This window comes from Lineus longissimus, chromosome 5 (assembly GCF_910592395.1).
Source record: "Lineus longissimus chromosome 5, tnLinLong1.2, whole genome shotgun sequence".
NCBI classification, from domain to species: domain Eukaryota; kingdom Metazoa; phylum Nemertea; class Pilidiophora; order Heteronemertea; family Lineidae; genus Lineus; species Lineus longissimus.
In genome coordinates, this window is record NC_088312.1 from 7,366,310 (window position 1) to 7,388,226 (window position 21,917).

Below are 21,917 nucleotides of genomic sequence, written 5' to 3' on the forward strand. Positions count from 1 at the left end.
ACGGCAGTGAATCTTTGCATATGCATAATGGATATCCGTCAGCAGTCTAAACTGTGATCGATCATGGCATTTGACTTTTTAAAAGGTCACGCAATATAGAGAAAATGGGAGTATCGTTATTAACATTTAATCTTTCCTCTTTGAGAATTGAACAATTTTTTTACAAAGAGTAATTTTTATTCCATAAATACAAATACACATACGATAAAGTGATTTTGCATTAGCCAAAGATTTGATTTTCCGCGAAACAAAGAAAATGAGAATTATAACTATCAATCACAAGGTCGAACAACTTTCCACCTAAAAACCTTTGCAGCACCCTCGAGGACGCGTTGTATGCATGGTATTCTTGAATCCCCACTTTATCTGTCTAAAAGAGTCATGGCGTTTCGAAGAGATTACTGAATCACGCATCGCACAGCTTCCTAAACTTTTGAAGGTAGGAAATGCATTGCTATAAGGAAAAGAGGAATTGATTTATTTGCGATGTTAATGGTTGAAAAAGAATGAATAATGATGGTGTGATTCATTGGTGGTTTAATTGGCTTCCTCAGAAAGATTTGTTGACCTTGCAAGGGGAAAGTTTAGCATAATGACAAATCAGCTCAATCAGCAATAACCTGGTTCTAACATTGCGTGTCTTACCATCAAATATCCAGGTGCATTTAGCCAATTTAAATAGCTGAACTGCAGCCAGTCACGCTTAAACCATAACACCATTAAACTTACATGTAACTGACTTGGTGTAACATCACTGTATGTTTACCAGGAATTTTCAGAGCCATTGTCTACAAATAATAGATTAGGAAAGCACACTTTGTACCGGGTTGGTATCACGCCATCTTTCTCGCTGTAAATAAATCGTGAGTGGTAGCTCCCCGAGCCAAGGTAGAGAATCTGAATGAAGTCAAGCAGTAGCCAATGCATTAAGCTCGTTACATAAAGAAGTAGGAAAAGGAAAAGGGCCTCGATGCTTTTTACAGTGTCTTTGCATTGCTTCTGACATCAATCGTTCAATGAATGTTCAATAAAATATCCCAGATGCGATTTAAGGTGGAGGTCTTAACATCTCTTTTAGCGCGAAAATGGCTATAAGGCTAAATATCAACTCAATGGGGTCCCGACCTTCTGCTCTAACAGCTTTAAACGTATTTGCTTGAAGTGAAATTGCCGGTTTGAAACCGTAATTAGATCTATAGGGAGGCTTCCTCGACGATGAAGGCAGAGCTAGTAATTGCTTCTCTCTAGTATGTCTACTGTAGCATTCCCATGTCTTAACTATTGGCTGTCATCTTGTGGCATTCTTTCGTGTACGCTGTCGGGGCACTCGGCTGATTGGGAAAAAATCTATAAAGTCTGAGACGGGGATTGCCATTGGAGGTACATTCTGAACCATCCGTAAACTCCCGTCACGGAGTTCAGGTCGCCGGAGTGGATCCAATGAAGAGGGTGAAGATGTCGGAGGTAGTGCAGCTGCTAAGACACAGAAATTACATGCATACACACGCACTCATGCAATCTCGTCGAACACCATTGAAATTTGGAACAGGTTGTCGGAACCCCAAACCTAAACCTGTATGGATCGTTTTTTGATAGAGCAAAGAACAACTTGTTTTATCGATCACACCGATTCCCGATTCGACCGAACTTGCTCGGCATCCACCAATTTCGATTTGTTGTTTACGGATTAGTGAAATTAGACCTGATGTGACCACAAACTATTGACTTTCTACTGTCTGTGATGTGACAAATAAAAGTTAGTGGGTTGCTTCTCTATCCGGAGAATGCCATTCGAAATGAAACCTAGTTTTTTATTACATTATCTATAAGCTCAGACAGACTGATTGCCACAGGACGAATCTGTCTAGCATCATTTTACTCATCATTATCGGATTACATGTCCGCCGACGGTTTACGACATGATTGGTTGTATTCACATATTGTTTCAATTGTCACTTTCATTGATTGCTATTTTTCACCCATGGCGCTTAGCGATGACGAAGATCTTGTAAATACCAACAGGAGAATGGAGCCACCACGTGGATTGCGGATGTACAGTCCGAATAGCAATAAAACCCTCTAATGAGGTGCATATTTGTGTTGGCCAAAAAACCACTAAAGGTTTTTCAAAAGCTCAAAAACCTTTGTTCAGAAACTTGAAGGACCATTGTTAACGGTGTAGCCAGGATGCAGGTTCCGAACTATTTCGCTTGTGTACTGGATGTACTGAAAACGTGCCAGAATCGACCATTTCGGACTTAATACCGATGGTCGTCACCACGGAAGAGAAGCCGACGGCTATCCATTTGTATATGTTGTAAAATCTTGCTGAAGTTGTATAAGGAGTTTTATCTCTTTTATCAAGCTTTACTTATAGCAAGTTATAATCCGACGATATTGGACAATATTCGTCTTGGGCAAACAGCAGCGTCACAAATCCTTTTTATATCGCTGTCTTTTAGCATTCGCACAGGAATATCAAAGATTGGTTAATCAGGCTAAACATGTGCCGTCTCGCCTTAGAACTATTGGCAATCACGCGCTTGACGTTTCATATAGAGCGGTTGACATCTCTGACCCTTTGCAATCATACCCAATCGTGAGATGTTTGCCATACAATCCAACTGTCACATTGTCGTTGTGTGGATGTTATGATGTTGTAGATGCAGTTATGACTTTATAAACATAGCAAAAGGAACTCTGTTATCGACATGAATTGTGTGAAGGATTGATCACTCGTTTTGCCAGTTGCTTTGGTGAAGTACGTACAAGGAGCTTGGACTGCTAAAAGACGCTGATCGAAGATGTGTTCAGGCAGATTTGTTTAACATGATTGTATGATGCGATTTTTATGGAAAGGCGAGCCACAAGAACAATGTTATCTGCTCTGCTTACCAATGAAATAAAATAGTCTGCGGGATTGACTATTCCCTCTGCCACTGGATTGCCGCGAGAGATGAGCATGAGCTCAGAGAAAGGCGTAGGCGGATGGCTCCATAAGAAAATAGGATTTGTTTAGGCTCATGTAAGATGTACAAAGCTGCTATTCTATTCAAAACGGACAACCGGTAATGCCATTTCGTCATAAACTGTGTTTCCTTTTCCACCGTTTTCTTGATCTGGGCCCTGAATCTCAATCGGCGTAAGCACTAACGTTGACGTTACATATGTAAGTTCTAACGCTATTATTGCAAATGAAATCTATTGAAAGTGATCAAACGATAGTTTGATAAGCTGCACTAAAGTCTCAAACACCGTTTGATCAACTGGGCCCGGAACTTTAATGAAGAGGTTAGGAAGATGTTCAAGTTTACTCGTGAACAGTTTTACCATTATTCACAATGCCTTTCTCAGGACTGATGATGTTATGGTAAGATGTGGAATGATCGCGCGAATCATTATTCTGATATGTAAAACGTCAAACCAAGCAGTCTGTAGAGGAATTTCCTTTGTAGACTTGTGGTCGAGACGTCCGGCCCCATCATCGAGGATAAGCAACACCGGAAGTGGTTAGTCAGTGGTTGGGTGACCGAGACACATATCATGTTCACATGAGTATGAAGATCACCTTTATGGTGAGAGTAAATGTGGAGCACATCCCGCTTCTCTGTTTCGCCTCGCAATGTTCCCATCATGTCATATCCCTAATGTTCCAATTGCCACGTCAAATCCGGTATCAATCACTCAATACTGTGAGCGTGAGATCTCTAAATTCGAAGCTTGCATGCCGGCCATGTTCGATATGAAATAGTTAAAACCAATCAATCATAAGCCATATTAGCTGTAGGTCGACCAATCAATCAAGTAGTCAACTCGTATGGGCAACCTCAGTCAGGCGAACTTAAATCCTGGCTGGAATTTAATTAAGATATCCGAGCGTATTATAGTACGTGTCAGGGCAGAGATCATCGATGGGAGAGTCAGTGAAGATGTGGAATGTAACGAGTAAGTAACTATGATAAAACCTGTTCTTGTTGGTTTTATCTTTAACACCAGTCAAATTACGTTGTGATGATGGAATTACGACAATACATATACATGTAGGTGTAGAAGGAGATAGCGGGATTTATTTATTACTTTTCCCAAATTATGAGAACTTGGGATGAAGATATCGGACTTCAATAAGAGCGAAAACTTTTGAAATGCAGCCAGGTCATCACTCTTTTTTAACGGGTTGCCAAATGTTCTTTCTCATGGAAATTCAAACGTCTTGGTGTCTTATCTTTCTTATTCAGGTTAGTGCAGACGAGATTCTATACGCCGGGCCAAAAGATTGGATCACATAACCGATAATAACCGTAGTGGCATGCCACTTGCTCACAAACAATAGCGAATGAAGACGATTAAGTGGGATGGCATGTTTTCAAGAAACGACCTCGGTTTGGGCTATGTTTCACCACTCTGACATTTAAATGAGTTAAAAAAGCCATTTTCGAGCCAAGCCACTGTCATGACTCTACCTTGGACGAAGATTCGCAATCACGGGGAACGCCAATTAGCTACACTGTCATCCGCCCACCGGCAATAGCAAACCAATACCCAATAACCATTTAGGGAGAGAACTGTCTTCTGCCGACATACATTTAAGGTAACGTTCAGCGATACCAGTATATGCCAATCTCCCACTTGAGATTTCTTCGAGATGGGCCCACATAATTGATGGCGATCTGTTCATTCAATATGCTTGTTTGTTCTGCAGCACTGGCGCACGCAAGGACCCCCAACTTCGCTTCAGCCAGACCCGCAAGATGGCTTTGTACGACTATCCCGTGACTCGTCCAGATGGTCACAGAGAGACATACGCACGGTATAGAGGAAGAGGGCTCGCCGCACTCCTATTCTTTGATATTCAATATCATCTATTTAAAAATTACTCGGGAAGGTAATATCCTGTTGACGGTCTTCAAGTTATACTTTAATAAATGCCAGTCATAAACCTGGGCACAGACTTCTTAGAATGGATATGACAGGATACAATTGGCGATCGATCGATATAATTGAAAGCTTCCACTATTCTGCCAACAACGAGAAAGACGCGTAAATAAGTTGGCATTGGACTTGAGACCACTGACTGTTGTATATTTCGTACGTTGTCTTTCGTACGGACTGCGAAACCTATCCATCGCCACATATTAGATGATGTGGAGTTTTATTTGCTCTGAATTCGAAGTACGTGTACACATGACAGTTTCAGCAGCAAGACTGGCATAGATTGTCGAGAAAATGAATAGAAAATTCTATCGTTTGACCAGAGTCTTTAGGTAAGACCCTGGTTCTACCTAACGTTCTCCCTCCGGCTTCCAAAACAGCTTTCATCTGACTTTATTATCTGTCGGAATGTGAAATATTTGGGCCTACCTTTGGTTTTACCATTGTTAGGCCAGTAACTGTTATTGAAAGAGTTTTTCTCCAAGCGAAAACATCCCTTGTTGTATCTGACACTGCGCCAGAGAAGTGCGATCGGCGATTACCAATCATTATTTGGCTCATCAGAAGGTTACCTGTGTTTACTAGTATAGTAGATAAAGAAAGCTTTATCAGGACTAAAGGTTACCTTCGTTGGTTAAGGGTTGATCATACATGTAGGTACCGCCATTTAGGCTAGAACTTGAAATTCTAAAGAAGTAAGAACTGATTCAAAATGAAGTGAATGCCAATCTAAACCTTGAAGACCGTCCGTGCTAGAGTAGCACCGGAGCCCAATCAATGACCGTCCGTGCTAGAGCAGCACGGTGCCCAATCGATGACCGTCCGTGCTAGAGTAGCACCGGAGCCCTATCGATGCGACGACGGTACGTGAGTTGGTAATACATTCCCGGTAACAATCACACACGATCTTTTAGAAATACTTTTAGATGGCTGTATGCAATCCTTACACCCCTCAATTTCTCCAACTATAAAAGATCGGGCGGGTCTATCGATCGTAGCCAGACGCCAGCACGGTCAGTCAATTGGGCACCTTGTTTACATTTGAAAATCATTCTATCTTTGTTTATTTGGCGGTTGCAATCATACATACATGGCTTCAAACCGGAATGTAAAACATCGTTTGGAGACAAAGGTACAATAAAGAAAGCCTGAAACTTATGGAAACACCTTGTGTATTGAGGCTGGATGGATTATACACACTCAGCCTTTACACAACTTCAAGCTGATTTTGGTGCAAAACAGCGAATTGATTACATTCAAGCGTGCAATTGTCTGTTATTCGATATGAAAGAAGGAGCGTAGATTCATTCTACTGGCGCCCGCTTAATCTTTATCATGGTGCGATAGAATTTGATATATTTATCGGTATTAAAGACCGCTGTTAACACCTTGATATTTAGTCGGTATAATTTGTTGCATAGCCGATGAAGACCTTCCAAATTGCTCTCTCTGTGGAGCGTACCATTTTCGACCTCAAATAGCGTTTATGAACGCCCGATGAAACTCATCGTTACCGAAAAATTGTTCACCAGGAAAATGTTCCATTTGCAAGAATTTATAATGTAGAATGTTTCTGACGCTCAAAATGACCAATGATGATCGGCCTTTATCCATATTAGTTTCGTTTGGCGAATGCAAAAAATTTCTGTTATTCCGATATGAGGCTGTTATATAGAAATTGGTGACGATCTCTCCAGAAAGAAATGTCTATCCGAAATATGTCACCAGAGATATTTTATATCGTATTCCATAAGTTACAAGGACGAAGCATTGTCGGGCAACATGATACGCCAAAATGCCATTCTTTTATTGCAGGTTTTATTCATTATGTGAAACCGACCGTCTTTTGTGCGATATTAAAGGCGCGGTAAAGTTAACTTGCTTTAAGAACTGCGGTGCAGAATTTATTTTCATTCAGTTTAAAAATGAGAAAAATAAATTTCGGTAGCAACAGACCGCCTACATCTGTTGTAGATGGCAGATTTGAGGGGTGTAAGGAGTGCATTATACCCCTCTAAAATTCATTTGACAAAAGATTCGGACGAGTCCATTTTGGCCCGTAACCGGTATATTCATTCGATGATCCACCGGGCGTGAAAACGTTCAGAGAAAATATGCTAGTAATTTGACAGGCCTACACAAAAGAAATCATTCGTCCAAAAAAAGAGGCTATAATGAATAAGACCATATACACGTCTACTTTCTGGCATTTTTTTAATGTTGCGAACGTATCATATGTTTTTAAGGAAAAAACTATATCATCGCTCGTCCAGCCATATGATATTACCTAACCCCTGGCAAGTGTAGATTAGATTAATCCATAATTGCCCCTGGCCATACCGATACACTGCGACAATTTTATGAGGTTATATCGATCCTTAGATTTTGTTTTTATTACAAGTAGTGCGGTGAAGTTGACTCAGATATTCGATCCGCAGATAACTGTTTTTAATATCCTCTTTAGGGGCAGTCACCGGAAAATTTCAATAAGGCATTCGGTGCATCACATCCGAGAAACAGATAGTTGTTTCAAAAGAAACACGCGAAAGAATTAATATGACTGACGTTTTGTACTGCGAAATGAGTCACGCAAAATGTGGTTGGCTGCGGTAGTCGTCACGCACGTGATTTCCGTGTGATTATTTTTATTCCGTTCAAACTTCGATTCGTAAAAAAATGTTTTTTGCATTGTTTTGGGCTCTGGAGCGCGAAAAGTATACTAGTAGGATTTCTTTGAGTTTGGTGTTTACTGATGTTTTTACTCGATGAAACCTGATTAAAAAAAAATGGTAACGAAATAAATGTGTACTTTGGTATGCACACTGACGTAATGCATGCAATTTTAACAGTCTAAATGATCAAGAAAAAAGTGTGGTCGATCTGGGGGACCCAGAATGACCACTTGGCCTCACTGAAGGTATTTGTTTTTCAGGGTTTTGCCGTCTTTTAATACACACCAACATCTTTTAACACTGAATTCAATAATAACATTCGTTGTGCGTCAATACCTTTTGATTGAAGAAGTAACAGACCGAATAATAGAATTTCAAATTGCTGATTGACGGTTTACGTATGTAAGAGGACTAGAGCCGATCAGACCAGAAAAGCTTAAAAATACATTCTGAAATACAGGTTATTTTCACACCTACGTCACATTAAACAAAAGAAATATCCGACCGCTGCAATATGTCTGATGTTGTCTGTAATAAACACCAGGTGTTGGAAATATCGTATACTTTTTATTGGAAACCCCGTTACATGATGTGTACAACGATAATGAAGAAACACGGCCTTGATGTGTTTTTTACGTGCCAAACCGACCAAATTTCCAGTAAACCACAATTTATTCCAACCTATTTGTATCGCCAGTTACAAATAGCTTTTAAACGAGGTAAATGAGCGATGATAGAAAGCAAAATCCCGGAAAATTCAGTTTGAAAAGAAGTCAGTTTGCAGATTATTGTTGGCAGGTGCGAAAGACTGATCAATTTGATTTGAAACTCGCTGATTTTTCAAGGTTATTTATTTTCGTAAATTTTTTATAGGATTTCTCTGACGATGGTTGATGAAGAGCTTTGGTTCGATTTGAGAGCTGCATCTCGGTGAAGGGTACATTTTATAACAATAATGATCAGGATGACCCAAAACGATGCAGCCCATAAAAATGTCCATACAATTCACAATCATTTGAGTACCGACCGACTATTTTGTGTACAGTGTACACTGAAACTAGTCTATGCCTGACTATCACAGAAAGTTTCAAGCATGGGCTCAAACGGTTTGTGTGGAATACATTTTGAAGACTATGGTAAAAAATCCAGGTGGGCTCTACGTAAACGCATACACAGACTTTAGGATTGGCCCACACCGCTGAAAAATCAGCATGATTTCAAAGAAAATGTCGGATAACTTTCAACCACATTTCATACAAGCAAACTGACAATATCACAAATACCTTCCTTCACAGGTCAAAGGAATGGGCGGCTTTTTATTTCCATCTCTGCTATTTCTCTTTTCATTCTAATGATTCTGTTGTTGTCTTTTTAGGCGTGCTGCTTTGGCAAAACTTAAAGAAAGATTTGAGCCGGGTGTACATGTATCAGTTGCATTCAATTTCACATCCCTTGTTTGAAATCCGATTCTCATCTACTGAACCATTTCCTTAGAAATGGCATGATACAAAGACGACTTAGAACTTGGTCCAGACTCAATGTGCACAAAATTTGGTGTTGATACCGAAATGATTGTGAATTATCATGGACATAGGTTGCATTTTTTGGTCACCCTGTAGATGATTGAAGTTGAAAATCCAATTCCATTAATAAAATGGGACAGCCTCCGACTAAATCAGTAAGTTAGTGTCAGCGTATAATCTCTTGATTTAGTAGCATGTAGGCACTATATCACGAGGGATTAGCAACGAAGAGACAATTAACATGATAGATGAAAGTCAGATAGCCAATGAAGAGGACGAGTGATTGCAAAAGTGAAGGCACCCGAGTGGAGGATAAGTCAAATCCAGTTCATTCTCATCTTCAAAGAGGAACTTTCATCTCGTTGTGGCACAACTTCAATAAGAAGCATATCATGTCGACGATTCCCGTTTCTCAGTCGTTGGCTGGCACTTCTGCAAACTTGGGCAACCTTTTAATATAGGTATTGGATACACGACACGAGTTTCCTTGGACGCTCATCCTGAACCCCCTTACATTTCACTGTGGCGCCACCCAACCCTGGTGCGAAAAACCTCAAAAACACATCGCTTTGTTCTGTCTCTGGTACACCCTTTATCTATGGGAAATAAGTGACATATATAGTGGTTAGAGCTCCGGGCCAATAACTAGGGTGTCGTGAGTTCGATTCGCGGAAGGATCACTGCTGTGTCGGCTTGCGCCCGTGAGCAAGGCACCTATAAACCCAGCTCGCTTCTTTCCAACCAGGAGTAAATCGGTCCCAAGCAAGTAGAGACCGTCAATTGCAATACCTGTCCTGAGCGCTGAACACATGCTGTTCGGACATGCAATACTTCAAGAGAGTTGATCTTGAATACGGAATGTACATGCCCATAGCTAGCCAAGGGTAATAATAAAGCATAGTTTGAGCAATCATTGTGTTTAAAAAGTGGGGCATGGCATATTTGAAATATATTTTGCTATAGTACCATAAATAAGAATATCATTATTATTGTGATTATTATTGTGATTATTGTTATCGTTTTGATCAATACCTGGGTGTTGGACAGCAGATTATCTTGGCTATTGAAATTATGAAGTAAACACACTAATGTCAATATGTCGCCGCGGAATAATAAGCATACAGGGGCGCCGTAAAGCTTAGATTGGATCCACACGACGATGACATTAATTAAACTGGGCATCCCATGGCAATGTTGTCTAGCCAAAGCTCTGGTTTAGCAATAACCAATTCACAGCTGATTGGTACATACATCGCCTTATTGTGACAACTAATAAATGATGCACATGTAATAAGGATGTTGGATCGGAAAAAGTAACGTGCTGCTGTAATAGCTAACTTCCAGCTTACGAGAAAAGGGCACTTGGACTTTTGCTTATCCCAAACAGAAAATGTGCCAGCTAAACAGAATGTTATATTTCGCCTGAAGCTTTCCGAATTTGCCAGACTCAGACTCAGAGCCGTAGGAAGGAAAGAAATAGTACTGACAAAATATCCCTGACATTTTCGGATTTCTTTGTACAAGCAGTGCCATTTCCCCGTGAAATATATATTCTATATTAGGCACGTTCCCTTGGTTGATATCTCGATATTTTGGCATCTTTGATTAGCTCAGAAAAAACGAAATGGCGTCGAATTAAGACGATTGTCCCCTTGATTGATAAGCTGCGAGTATATTTCTGTCACAGGCGGAACTTATTAATCTAAGATATTTACCAGATCAATAATCCTGTCAATCTCTACGCCTAAAATAGAACTCCATAGGCTAATAACATTTATTTTAGGAGAACAACACATACCTAGTCACATGTCGAGAGCGAGTTGATACTATGGTCATAGGTTGATAAACACAGGAAGTTCAAATTAATCAATAATCTCAATTAAGAATAGAAAGATCATATAGGAATGGCGTCAGGAGCCGTCACTCGTTTTCACAAGATACCTGGCTGCTTGTGGAAATGTGGAAATGGCCCGGAAAAAGTATGCCGGCCGAGCAACACTTACAAAAATTGTCGTATTGCCCCGAATGTGGCCCTATTTATGTCACACGGGAATGGGTTGTCTCACAAACTCATCACCTAATCGAATTAGCATGCACACCGTGAAATCATTAGTTGATTACTCATTCGACAAAAATATGTAAACAGTGTACCGTATAATTTTACAAAAAGGTAAACATATGTTTACCGCAAGTTCCGTTGAACTGAGCACACGCACCAGGAATACGGTTTAAGTTACGTTAAAGCAAGAAATTTTCAGCGGAAGTGTTTCTGATATTGACTCGGTTGCTTAATCCTGGCGCGCGGTTTGCAATCAGATTTTACCGCCGACCATTTGGAAACAAAGCCGCTAGGTCGTGTGCACTAATAACGGAAACAAAGAAAGGTAAAAGTGGTATTGTTAGCCTATGTTGTACTTCCGGTACATCATTCTAGCGAACAATACCCAATCAGACTCATCGTAACATGGTCTAGAATAAGAAGCACGGAAACGCCGTATAACGGATCGATGATTCGAAGGTTGCACTTCTCAAGAAGCTGTGTTATTCGATCTTGTACGCCTATTTTACACGTTGCAAACATGGCAAATATCGGATGTAAACACCTGTGACGATTGCACGTTCTCGATGCATTGAGGACCGAGCATCGTGATCGCACTGAGACGGCGAAATCGTGATGTCGTGTAGTGGAGTTCGCGTAAAAACCTGTCTTCGGTTTCGTTTAACGTATAATTGAAGGTTAATCGGTGATCGCCGAAAGTTGGTTTGCTTGTAAGAAATTAAAAGAGGGAAAAAGCCTCTTACCCGTAGCATCAATCATATTTTTGACGAGAAATATCAACATCGCAATGAAACACCCCGGGCTAAAGCTGGTCAGAGAGCTTAGCTCGAGAGTTTTAATAAAGTCAAATGTAGTACTACACCGCTGTCTGGATATCAATGTCATTATCAAAAGCAGCAGCAACCCTGCAGGGCACTAGTAGAACCGACCGAGAAAGGATTTATGTTTGATTGTTTCCGTCGGAAGATGTCTTCGTATCTTTCGTGAGAAAGGTCAGCCGCTGGCGGTTTAGCCTTTGCGAATATCTTATACAACTTATTGAACAATTGACCGATGTTGCTACAGAGTGCCGCAACATCTCTCTTGCATTACATTTTTAGAGAGTGGCTCGTAACTGGCAAATTATTGCCATACACAGGCCACCTTCGAGAGCTAAAACTTGGAACACGAGTAAGGTGCATGAAACAGAGAAAGGTCGTCGATTTTTTTATATATATGAAAATAAGAAATTATTTATTGATTTATAACTGGTGAGGCATGATAACAATCAGATTTGTGTAATTCAGTAATATAACAGACAACTCATATGAATTTCTTCCCCTACTTTAAATGTATTGTTTTTAAAGAGACATCCGCTATGGAAAATGACGGGAATGATATAAAAGCCTGGTTAACGTCAGAGTCTAAACTATATCAACTTTATCTATATCAAGGTTTTATCAGACCCTGACCCATAATGATTTTGCCTCTGAATAGTAAACCCATTAAAAGTTTGTTGAAAATTGTTTTTGCAGACCGAAACACACCTAGGGAACATACATGTAGGACCCGGAACATGTAGAACCCGCGGAAATATAGGCCCCAGGGAACATATACATGTAGCAACGACTTTATATCGGGGGCCATTTACCACATTTTTATCGGTGAACCTCGAACCCGAGGAACATGGAACACGGGGACTGTAGATCCGCACCTGACCGCAGCATTGCCTTGAGTAATTGTCTGTGGTGGTGGTTGGCAATGTTAAACAATGAAGCGATGCGACACTCTTGCCTTCAGCATGTTCTGATAGAGAATGACCATGTTATGCCCTCTTGAGGGTACATGAAAAGCCATGACAGAGCATGTGTTTCTCGATTATCACATTGAAGTGTCAGGTGCCGCTATGAGAACTATAACTTTATCTGAGATACCAGACATGACGGGATGTACATGTAAATTGCTTCGAATGAGTCGCGCAGATGGTATTAAAACTCCTCTCCAACGGCTGCGTCAGTCACACCCAAACCGGAAAATCTTAGAAATAAAGGTTTTCGAGCTGTTGAAAAACTTGTAATGGTTTTTCGGGTAACACAAATATACACCTTTTCAGCGAAATTATAAAACCTTTTGAGTTTTTCAAAATCACAAAACCTTTCATTTTTACCGTGAAACCTACAGAAGTTTTCAAAAGCTCTAGAACCTTTTATTTCTAAGAGTGGATAATCACCAATAGCAAATATGGAAATTGGTTTGTACAAACTGCCTTATGTTCTCTCAACGAGGCTGAAAGCGACACCATACCATGCCATCGCATCTACATTTGATTTGCGCAACTTCTCTTTGTTCTATAATGCGCAAAATCAACATCTTTGAGAAATGCACTCAACACAGCATTCGAAATAAAATTTTGTCAATATGATTCAACAACATATTTCCCGCAAGTTAATTATACCCTCATGTCAGTTATCTTATTGGCTTTGTCGATTCCTTCAGTGCCACACTTTTTTCCATAAATGAGTTATTGGAATACATGAATATTTCATTTGCTGTGTTATCAGAATTTGATTTTCATGACGGCAACTGAAGCGGGCTTTGTCTTCAAGTCTTGTTCAATAAGCTCAACAATCTGTCATCAAACGTCCCCTCAAGGGCATTAATTGTTTTGCCTGCAGCTCACTAAAAGACGGAGGTATCTGAACCAACTGAGGATAATGCACATGTTGGGCACTTCAGGTGAAAATAGCTCTGCACGCTAAAAAATGAATGGGAAAAGTAATCCGTATTCTGTGCTTCAAACCAAGACCCGTTCTTGGTCATGTTTTGTCCGATTCTGGCAAAGTATTAGATACCTCGGACGTTTCATGCGGTTTAACTGGTGCATCTTCTGTGTAAAATTATTTCAAGATTATATTTTTCCATGTGTAGCGCAGTAAATGTTGCTTACATATTTTTAGTCACCGACTGACCACATCAACACAGCATAAGATGGCTGGCGCGTACACAGTGTGGTGATTCAACTGACACAGAACACGGATTGTCAGTCGTCCCGTTGGTTTCGCTTCAGCTGAACACAATGGAATACGGATAACTGTACTAGGGACAACAGGTTGATCGTACGCCCCTTTGCCCAAGTAGACGTATCCAAATTCCATTGTGTTCCGCAGAGAAGTGGAATCAACCGGATGACAATGCGTGTTCTGTCAGTTGAATCAACACACTGGTACAAGTCATCACCAACGGAGTAAGCTTGCTCGAACACTTGTTGATACTTGTACCTCGCTGCTGCGCCAATAATGTATGTAGGAGTTCTACATAATGCCTTTATAATGTCACTGAAGCAGCACTGATGGAACGTCTTTCTAAAGCACGTATGGGGTTATTCAAAATGTGTCTGTGATTATACATGTAAAGGCTTTATAATGTTACCAAAGGCCACCAATACAACCACTTATCCATCGCCAATCACCTTACCAGTGTATGAAATGACTCTATCAGTAATCCCCTTCGAGAGGAGTACGCCGTTGTTAATTCCTTAAAAGCAACGTAGGAAAATCATTACTTCAGTTGAGAGGACGTTTGTTCATAAGAAGATCAACAATTCATTGCATGGCAAAGCTGGGCTGCTCATTTGACTCGTCTTACTCCGCAGTGATATTTGTTAACCAAAGAGATCCTGTCGTGGCACAAAATCTATACTGGCTGAAAGTAGTAAACTTTCTAAACTGGTGATTACCTCACATGCAGTTCATTGTCTATTACGTTATTGTGACAGCATCGGAGCGCCATACTGCAATGTATCGCCTATCTAAAAGACGGAAGGGTCTGCTTTTTTATTGGACTATACGTCAATGGTTAATACCATGACGCCAAGTACAAACGACGTCTTTTGTAGAGTTCATATTGCAATCATCTCAGAAAATGATATGACTTCGTAAATTGAGTATTTTCTTCGCTAAAAAATGGAATGAAATTGAAAAGATTCCGAGGTGGAGGATGAAAGTGACGGCGGCGTGTTATTCTTTTGAAAGATCGCAAAGATTGACACAAGAAAGTGTAACCATGTGAACAGTGTTCGACGGGTTTAAATGAAAAACATGAAATAAATAACGATTCCCGGGTCTTCGGTAAGGAATGAAAACCAATAGGATTGAACAGTTTCTCTACAAACGCATTTTACCTTCAGTCGATGAATCGGCACGCAGTGTAGGTTTCCTTTAGGATTAGGATTTTTCGTCATCTTTGCTGCCTAATCAATCAAGGTACAGGAGCTATCAGCCCGAGCAGGCAGAGACACTCCATGATGAATCTCTTCCTACATGTACATCAGGATGATCTGCCACTGATGAATGCGATCAATTACATCTTTGAAATATGGAATATGGGTATCATTGGCTCAGAGGATGAAAGTTGATGCCACTACAATGGAAATCCGATGGTTTTCGATTTCAATTAATTCATTGATGAGTGGCAGTCTCAGTCTCCTTGCTATAATTTTACAACGCTAAAAGTAATCCAGAATTAGAACTCATATAAGTAGGAAATATCGTCTGATATAACTAAGTATCATATTTGTTATTGTAACCACATTTTTCTTAAACTCATCAAGTACCATGCTAAATATATTTTTCTGGGCAATGTCAGAAGAATTCATCTTCCGATCATGGTGAAAACGAATAAGAAAATTGGATTAAAAAACCAATTAATCATGATGGCGTCTGTCGGAAATGAGTTCCATTAAAATTACAAATCTCATCCTGCAGGAGGGGACACCGCAGGCTGCATTAACTGCCATGCCATCACGGACAGGCACCCAAGCATTCTTTTCTACAATCATTTGCTAATCAATAAAGAGTCCAAGTCTTCTGGTGTGTTATTGATGAGTTGCAATTAAATTCTGGGTACAGACGGTTTTCCTTCTATCGAGTAATTGACAGGTTGGCTAGAAGTAATGCATCTGCTGTTGTCAAACCACTTCAGGTCACCAGATACCATTGGGGTCACATTGATTCTGACAAGACGACCATTGACAATGTTACTGCACCAGTACTCAAGTTGTTCAGGAAACCAGATTTTTAGACAGATATCTGACTAATCAAAGGTTTGCCCCATCTTTGCCACGATATGCCCCATATTTGTCATCACTCGCCTGGACAGAGATGTCTTACTCTTATGAGACGCGCTAGCTCCTAGGGTTGCTTTTAGTTTGCGACTGCATGTGAACTGTAATCATAAAATATCGCCGGGTGCCTGCGCGCCTTTTGACATAGAAAACGCCATTCCCGACAACACTAATCAGAGACATCAAGAAAGCTTACAAAATCGGTAACAAACAAGTAGATAAGCAGCTGGATCCTAGGAACAAATGTATTGTTCTGGAGAAGATTGATGGTAATGATAGATACCCAGAGTCTTCTTGCTTCCACGACAAGTAAATCGAGATAGGAAGACTCTGATATGTCTTTGCAGCCAAAGCTGGATCCGCAGCTAAATTGAGTTATCGCCTTCTCCATCTCCATTCGACGCGTTTCTAAATCTAATCTTAATTAACTTTCACTTCTATTTGTAGTCTCCCACATCTCTATTAAAACTTCCATTGGTCGTTTTTGCCCTGGTCGCTGTTGGCATAGCTCGATAATCAATATTAATCTGCTAAAAATGCATCAAGACTAACTCGAGATTGATCAATAATCTATAATGCCAGAAGAAGGTCAACGCTATGTAATGTTAGCGTCCTCAGAATAAGAAGCTGCAATTTCAGTTGTATGGATGGGACAAAATTTGTTCTAGATTGTATTCTATCGCATGTATGCCTTGCGGCAATCGCGACAGACTTATCCTAGGCAAATCAACCAATCACGGGTCGCTCAGTTGCGGTTGGAGCACGATCGATGTAAGCATGGTCATCGTGGTCGTCATAAAGTTACTTGCTTTGGATAAAGCCAGAAAGACAGCTTTTACTCGGATTGCTGTAGATGGACTCTGAACAGCTCTCATTAAAGTCCTATACAGTTTTAATGTAAAAGACAACAGCAATATGGAATTATGGCGATCACCGAAAATTAACCTGTCAAATAAAACAATTTCATTTAAGTTTCAGAGAAAAGACAACAAAGGACAAAAACATATCAAGGTTGAATCAAGAAACGAAAAGAAGAGTATTAATAATAAAACTTACCTAAAATAATGGTGAGAACATCTGAAATCGCCAGACTGAAGAGATAGTAATTTGTCGCCGTGTGCATGTAGTTATTTCTCGTAATCACTATACACGTGCACGTGTTGCCCACTAACCCGGCCACGAAGATCAAACAGTACACTATGGTCAATATGATAGTTGTGGACAGTTTGTTTCTCCTGGGCCCAAGTAAGCCTCGGAGGATCTCATCATCTGTCAAATTCGTTGTGCCATTTTCCATGTCGGGCGGGACAAGGCTCGAATTTGTTGTTGAGGTCAGGTTATTCCCAATGTAGGCGATAAGCCCCGTCGCCAGTGTTGCGTTCGTGTAATACGACATGGTTTAAGACACCGCAGGGGTGGAGCACGACTTCGATCTTAATTCCAAGTAAATTCTTCTCGAAATTTAATCCTCAAGGAAGTTGAAAACACGGAGAAAATGTCAAAACACACAAAGAAATACAGTAGAGCACAATAGAAATCGACACTTAAAAAGTAAACAGGAATTTCTTTCTTTTCTGTTTCTTTCAGAAATACCTTTACTCCAAACAAATCAAACGTTTGCAAAATGGCACAAGGTGCGCGGGTTCTCTGAGACGCAAAGCGCAGCAACTGGTAACAAGCGCGGGCGGGCAATAACACCAGCGCCATCAATGCTGTGGGAATCGATGAAACTACTTCATCGATGTCGTTCAAGCGATCAGTTCTCGATATAGCTCACTGCGCCACACACAGTAACTCGGTGGAAATCGACAGAAATAATTCATCGATATTTAAATGCATTTCGATGTGCATTAGGACAGATAGAACACATGTTCATTCTGTGGTCTTATCTGTTAGGGTTTCTTGTGAAATGACTGGCTGAGCGCAAATTGAGTTGATCATTTCTGAGTCGGTTAATCAGATTAACAAGATAGAGGCAGAGATTTATCAATCAAATGGGAAATCGATGAGAAAGCGCGGAATACGATTGATACATGTAATTAAGATATTTATTGATCAGCGCATCTTCTGGCATATTTGTTTGGTTTGGTTTAATGTTGCTCTAATGGGTTATTAACCCATGATGCTGCTGCTCTAATAAGTTGTTAACCAATGATTCTGCTCTAATACGTGTTAACCCTGCCCAATGACGTATCTCCGTCTTTGATGCCACCGGCATGGTGGCACCATATCAAGACTTGACTGAATATTCATAGGGCGCGTATCTTGGTTGCTCCATCATCGACAGCATTAAGTGGTGGCATCGGCGGCCAATAAATCACGATGGTCCCCGGCCGCCACATTGGATGATGGATTTGTCAACTGAATTGATTGATGCATTACTCGAATGATGAATTTTCATAATCCTAGATTTACGTATCGCTACAAATATACAAGAGGAATCTGCTTACTTTAATACGTTTTTGGTATCAATTAGTCACAATCCTACACCGATATTAACTGGTCTTAAATCCTAAATCAGGAATCATCTACACATCCACACAATAATAACTAGGTCACGCACCTTGATTATGATGTACCAGTATTGGCTGACAGATCTTTTGGGTACCTACACAGGTGCACCGAGTTTGGGCTAGAGCGTACACATGCGTAAAATCGGAAAGTTGTGCGGCGTAGAAAGGTACATGAACGTCCTGTTACAGTGTCCAGAAACATTGTATAATTATATATTTGGACTTAATAGTGCTAGGCCTTTTAACATACATTTTGGGATCAGACAGGTGGTTTAATATTTAATTGCGATATTTAATCGGCTGATGGTTTTATCCCACTATCAGAACCAACATCCCGTATCCAACGCGCGGCGTTACATGGTAGCAGCGCGTAGTTACATGGCAGAAGAGCGCGCGGCGTTACATGGTAGCAGAGCGGAGTAACAGTCCCATGAACGGTCCCTCAAGTGCCCCCTTCCTCCCAATTCTACCACCTTGCCTTCTAGTTCTTGCAAATGTTTTGCTCCGAAACTGTTGTCTTCCAATCTGAATTCGCTAAATTACATACAGATCATCTCTTCTAGTGAAAAAAAATCATTTCTATTTACTGATTTCACTTTAACTCCACTTATCTAGCCTACCCGTACCACACAGAAGAGACAGAACCCATTCGTCAATTTCATTAATTTGCACTGTGACAGACTTGACACTTTTGGGGGGTTCCCAAAGGAACACGAAGACAGATCGATTGACGATATTGAAGATTAATGAGTTGATACTAATTCCAGACTTGTTATTGGTGTTATTATTGACGGAACCAAAAAACACTATATCACACCAACGAGTTAAATCCAGTCAAATGCATTTAGTTTGCGGCTATACCATCTCAACTCCAGCCTCAAATGATGTATATGTCATCAAATGTCGAGCATACAAACCTCTAAGACCCGTCGATACGGGCAAGGGCGTAAATGCAAGTCATATCCGCAAAAAGGGTGTCAGAAGAACTTTAATGCTGACTTCAGTGACTAAGCGTTCAACAGTGAGAACGCAGAATCCTTTAGGGAATTTTCGCTTAGTCCCCGAAACGCTAACGCGAAGGTCTAAACTCATTGTCCAACACCTTGCTCGTGGTGTCGAACAATATGACATAGGTGTTTGCGTTGGAGTTTCGGGGGCTGTGCGAAAACTCCCTTACGGCACCTGGAAAGAAATAAACTGAAGAGGCGAGAGCCTTCAGAGGATCTACGCTCCAAACAGATTTAGAACGATTTGAAAAGCGTACAACAGTACACCTCACCTATTCGCCCTTAACCTTACTGAAGTGTTGACAGACCACGGCTAGCACCTCCTTCAATGGTCATTTGTCTTGTATTCTACATCAGAATGGACAAGGTAACGTCCCTCGGACATCCCAATTCGGGATATTTGATTAAACCTCTCCATTCGCTGCTGCTTTTGCTCAAGAGCATTGGTTTAATCGTGTCAACCATGACAGTGACACTATAGCGGTATGATCATGGTATTTATCACTCAGCTTGATTGGTGTCTTGTGATAATGCTGTTCTTTACAACGATTCTTACCAGGTTGAGGTAGGATCGAAAAAATATCAATCCTCTTTCTACACCAACAAAAATATCACCTGTGAAGGTGTTCAGCTTATGAATTACATACACCTCTCATGCTCTTTATATCGTTTTCCGTAGATGTTTACCATGTTGGAGGAAACGGGTTTCTTTTTTTATTGTTTCACTGAAAGGTACGCAGTAGTATCAAAAGTGTTTCGTTCGAACAACACTTTTCTGTCCTTGGGATGTTTTGTAGGATGCACAACGTTTACGTGCCGGTTTATATCGAAAACCAGGGAAACACAGCGCGCGTCATGTGGTCGGATTTTAAGCACGCAACTTTCATCCGAAGATAATCCTGACGATAATTTTGTAGCCTCCTCATCAAATTCTTTCTGTTATCACATTAATTTCATCGCTGAAGTATGTACAAAAAAGGACACTTTCTTATATATGTAATATTCTGGCGTACTCTCGAAAGGACTCGTCGTTGACAGCATACTAAACCCTAGTGGGAACATGACAGGTCTTAAAAGCAGACCATGGAATTTGCTAGTACGAGCACAATTGTATTTGTAAGCAGAACATGCATTTAGTTTTTTGGCAAGTGATGCTTCTTTGGCCAACAAATTTGCTGTCAGATCATCAACTAAATAAATCCATCGCCCCAGAGTTTGGGAGAAACTTTTAGATGATAAGGCTATTTCAAGCTTCTTTCTGACTCTCACGTCATTCAAGAAAGGGAAAAAAATATGTTTCTCAACTGGGTTCCCGCTATGACCTTTCTCCTTTTATGCTGGTTTAGTACCCCAAGTGAGCCATCCTTGAATATACTCACCCGTGGAGATCCATTTCCTTTCAAGACATTTCTACTTGACAACTAAAGAACTTGTTCCTGCTTCATACATCTATCAAGTGTTCCAGTACATGTAAGTGGTAGCCTAAACATATATCTGTCTCAGTCACTTCAAGGTCATGTTAGATTTTAAACATATGAGAGGGAACATACATGTAAGGTTTATCTCAGATACATTTTTATACACCATAATTAGTATCTACTCGGTTGTGCGCAAAATCTATAAGTGAAAGTTCGCATAGTCAGCAGCATAAACGAAGTATGCTGACTTGACTCCAAGATAATCGACTCTAACGTTAGTGCAAATCCGCCATTGCTGACATCATTGGTTCCACAAACGTTATCTTTATGAAAGTTCTATCCTGAGCTAGCCTGTTCATGCAGACGTTCGTGATGTACTTCTAGAGCAAGTTCACCAATGCTATAAGAACTAGGAGCGACAAATCACCTGGTTTATTTCAGTAAAAAGTCCAGATCTCTCACACAGCACGGTGAAAGGTTACCACGGATTTCCAAGGAAGCAATTTGACAGTAACGTTTTTCTGCCCGAGCAATTGTTGCTGGCGTTGATAAGGCTAGCTTCAATCATCGGCCAGTTAGGGATGCATTGGGACGATTTACGTCACGTTTATAACAAAGCAATAACACCGTTTCCTCAGGCAGCTGAATAAAACGGTTGATGCTGTGACGACTTTTGTTCTGTCTTGACCTGATTC

General features: G+C 40.5%; 1 protein-coding gene across 1 annotated transcript in view; it reads right to left on the minus strand.

Moving 5' to 3' along the window:
• LOC135488159 (pyrokinin-1 receptor-like) overlaps positions 1-17,958 on the minus strand; it is a 94,658-nt gene extending 76,700 nt beyond the window's left edge. The window contains exon 1 of the mRNA XM_064772633.1: positions 17,341-17,958. Coding sequence (XP_064628703.1) covers positions 17,341-17,680 — 340 coding nt within the window. The 5' untranslated portion in view covers positions 17,681-17,958. The remainder of the gene's footprint in view (positions 1-17,340) is intronic.
• Between the last annotated feature and the right edge of the window lie 3,959 nt (positions 17,959-21,917).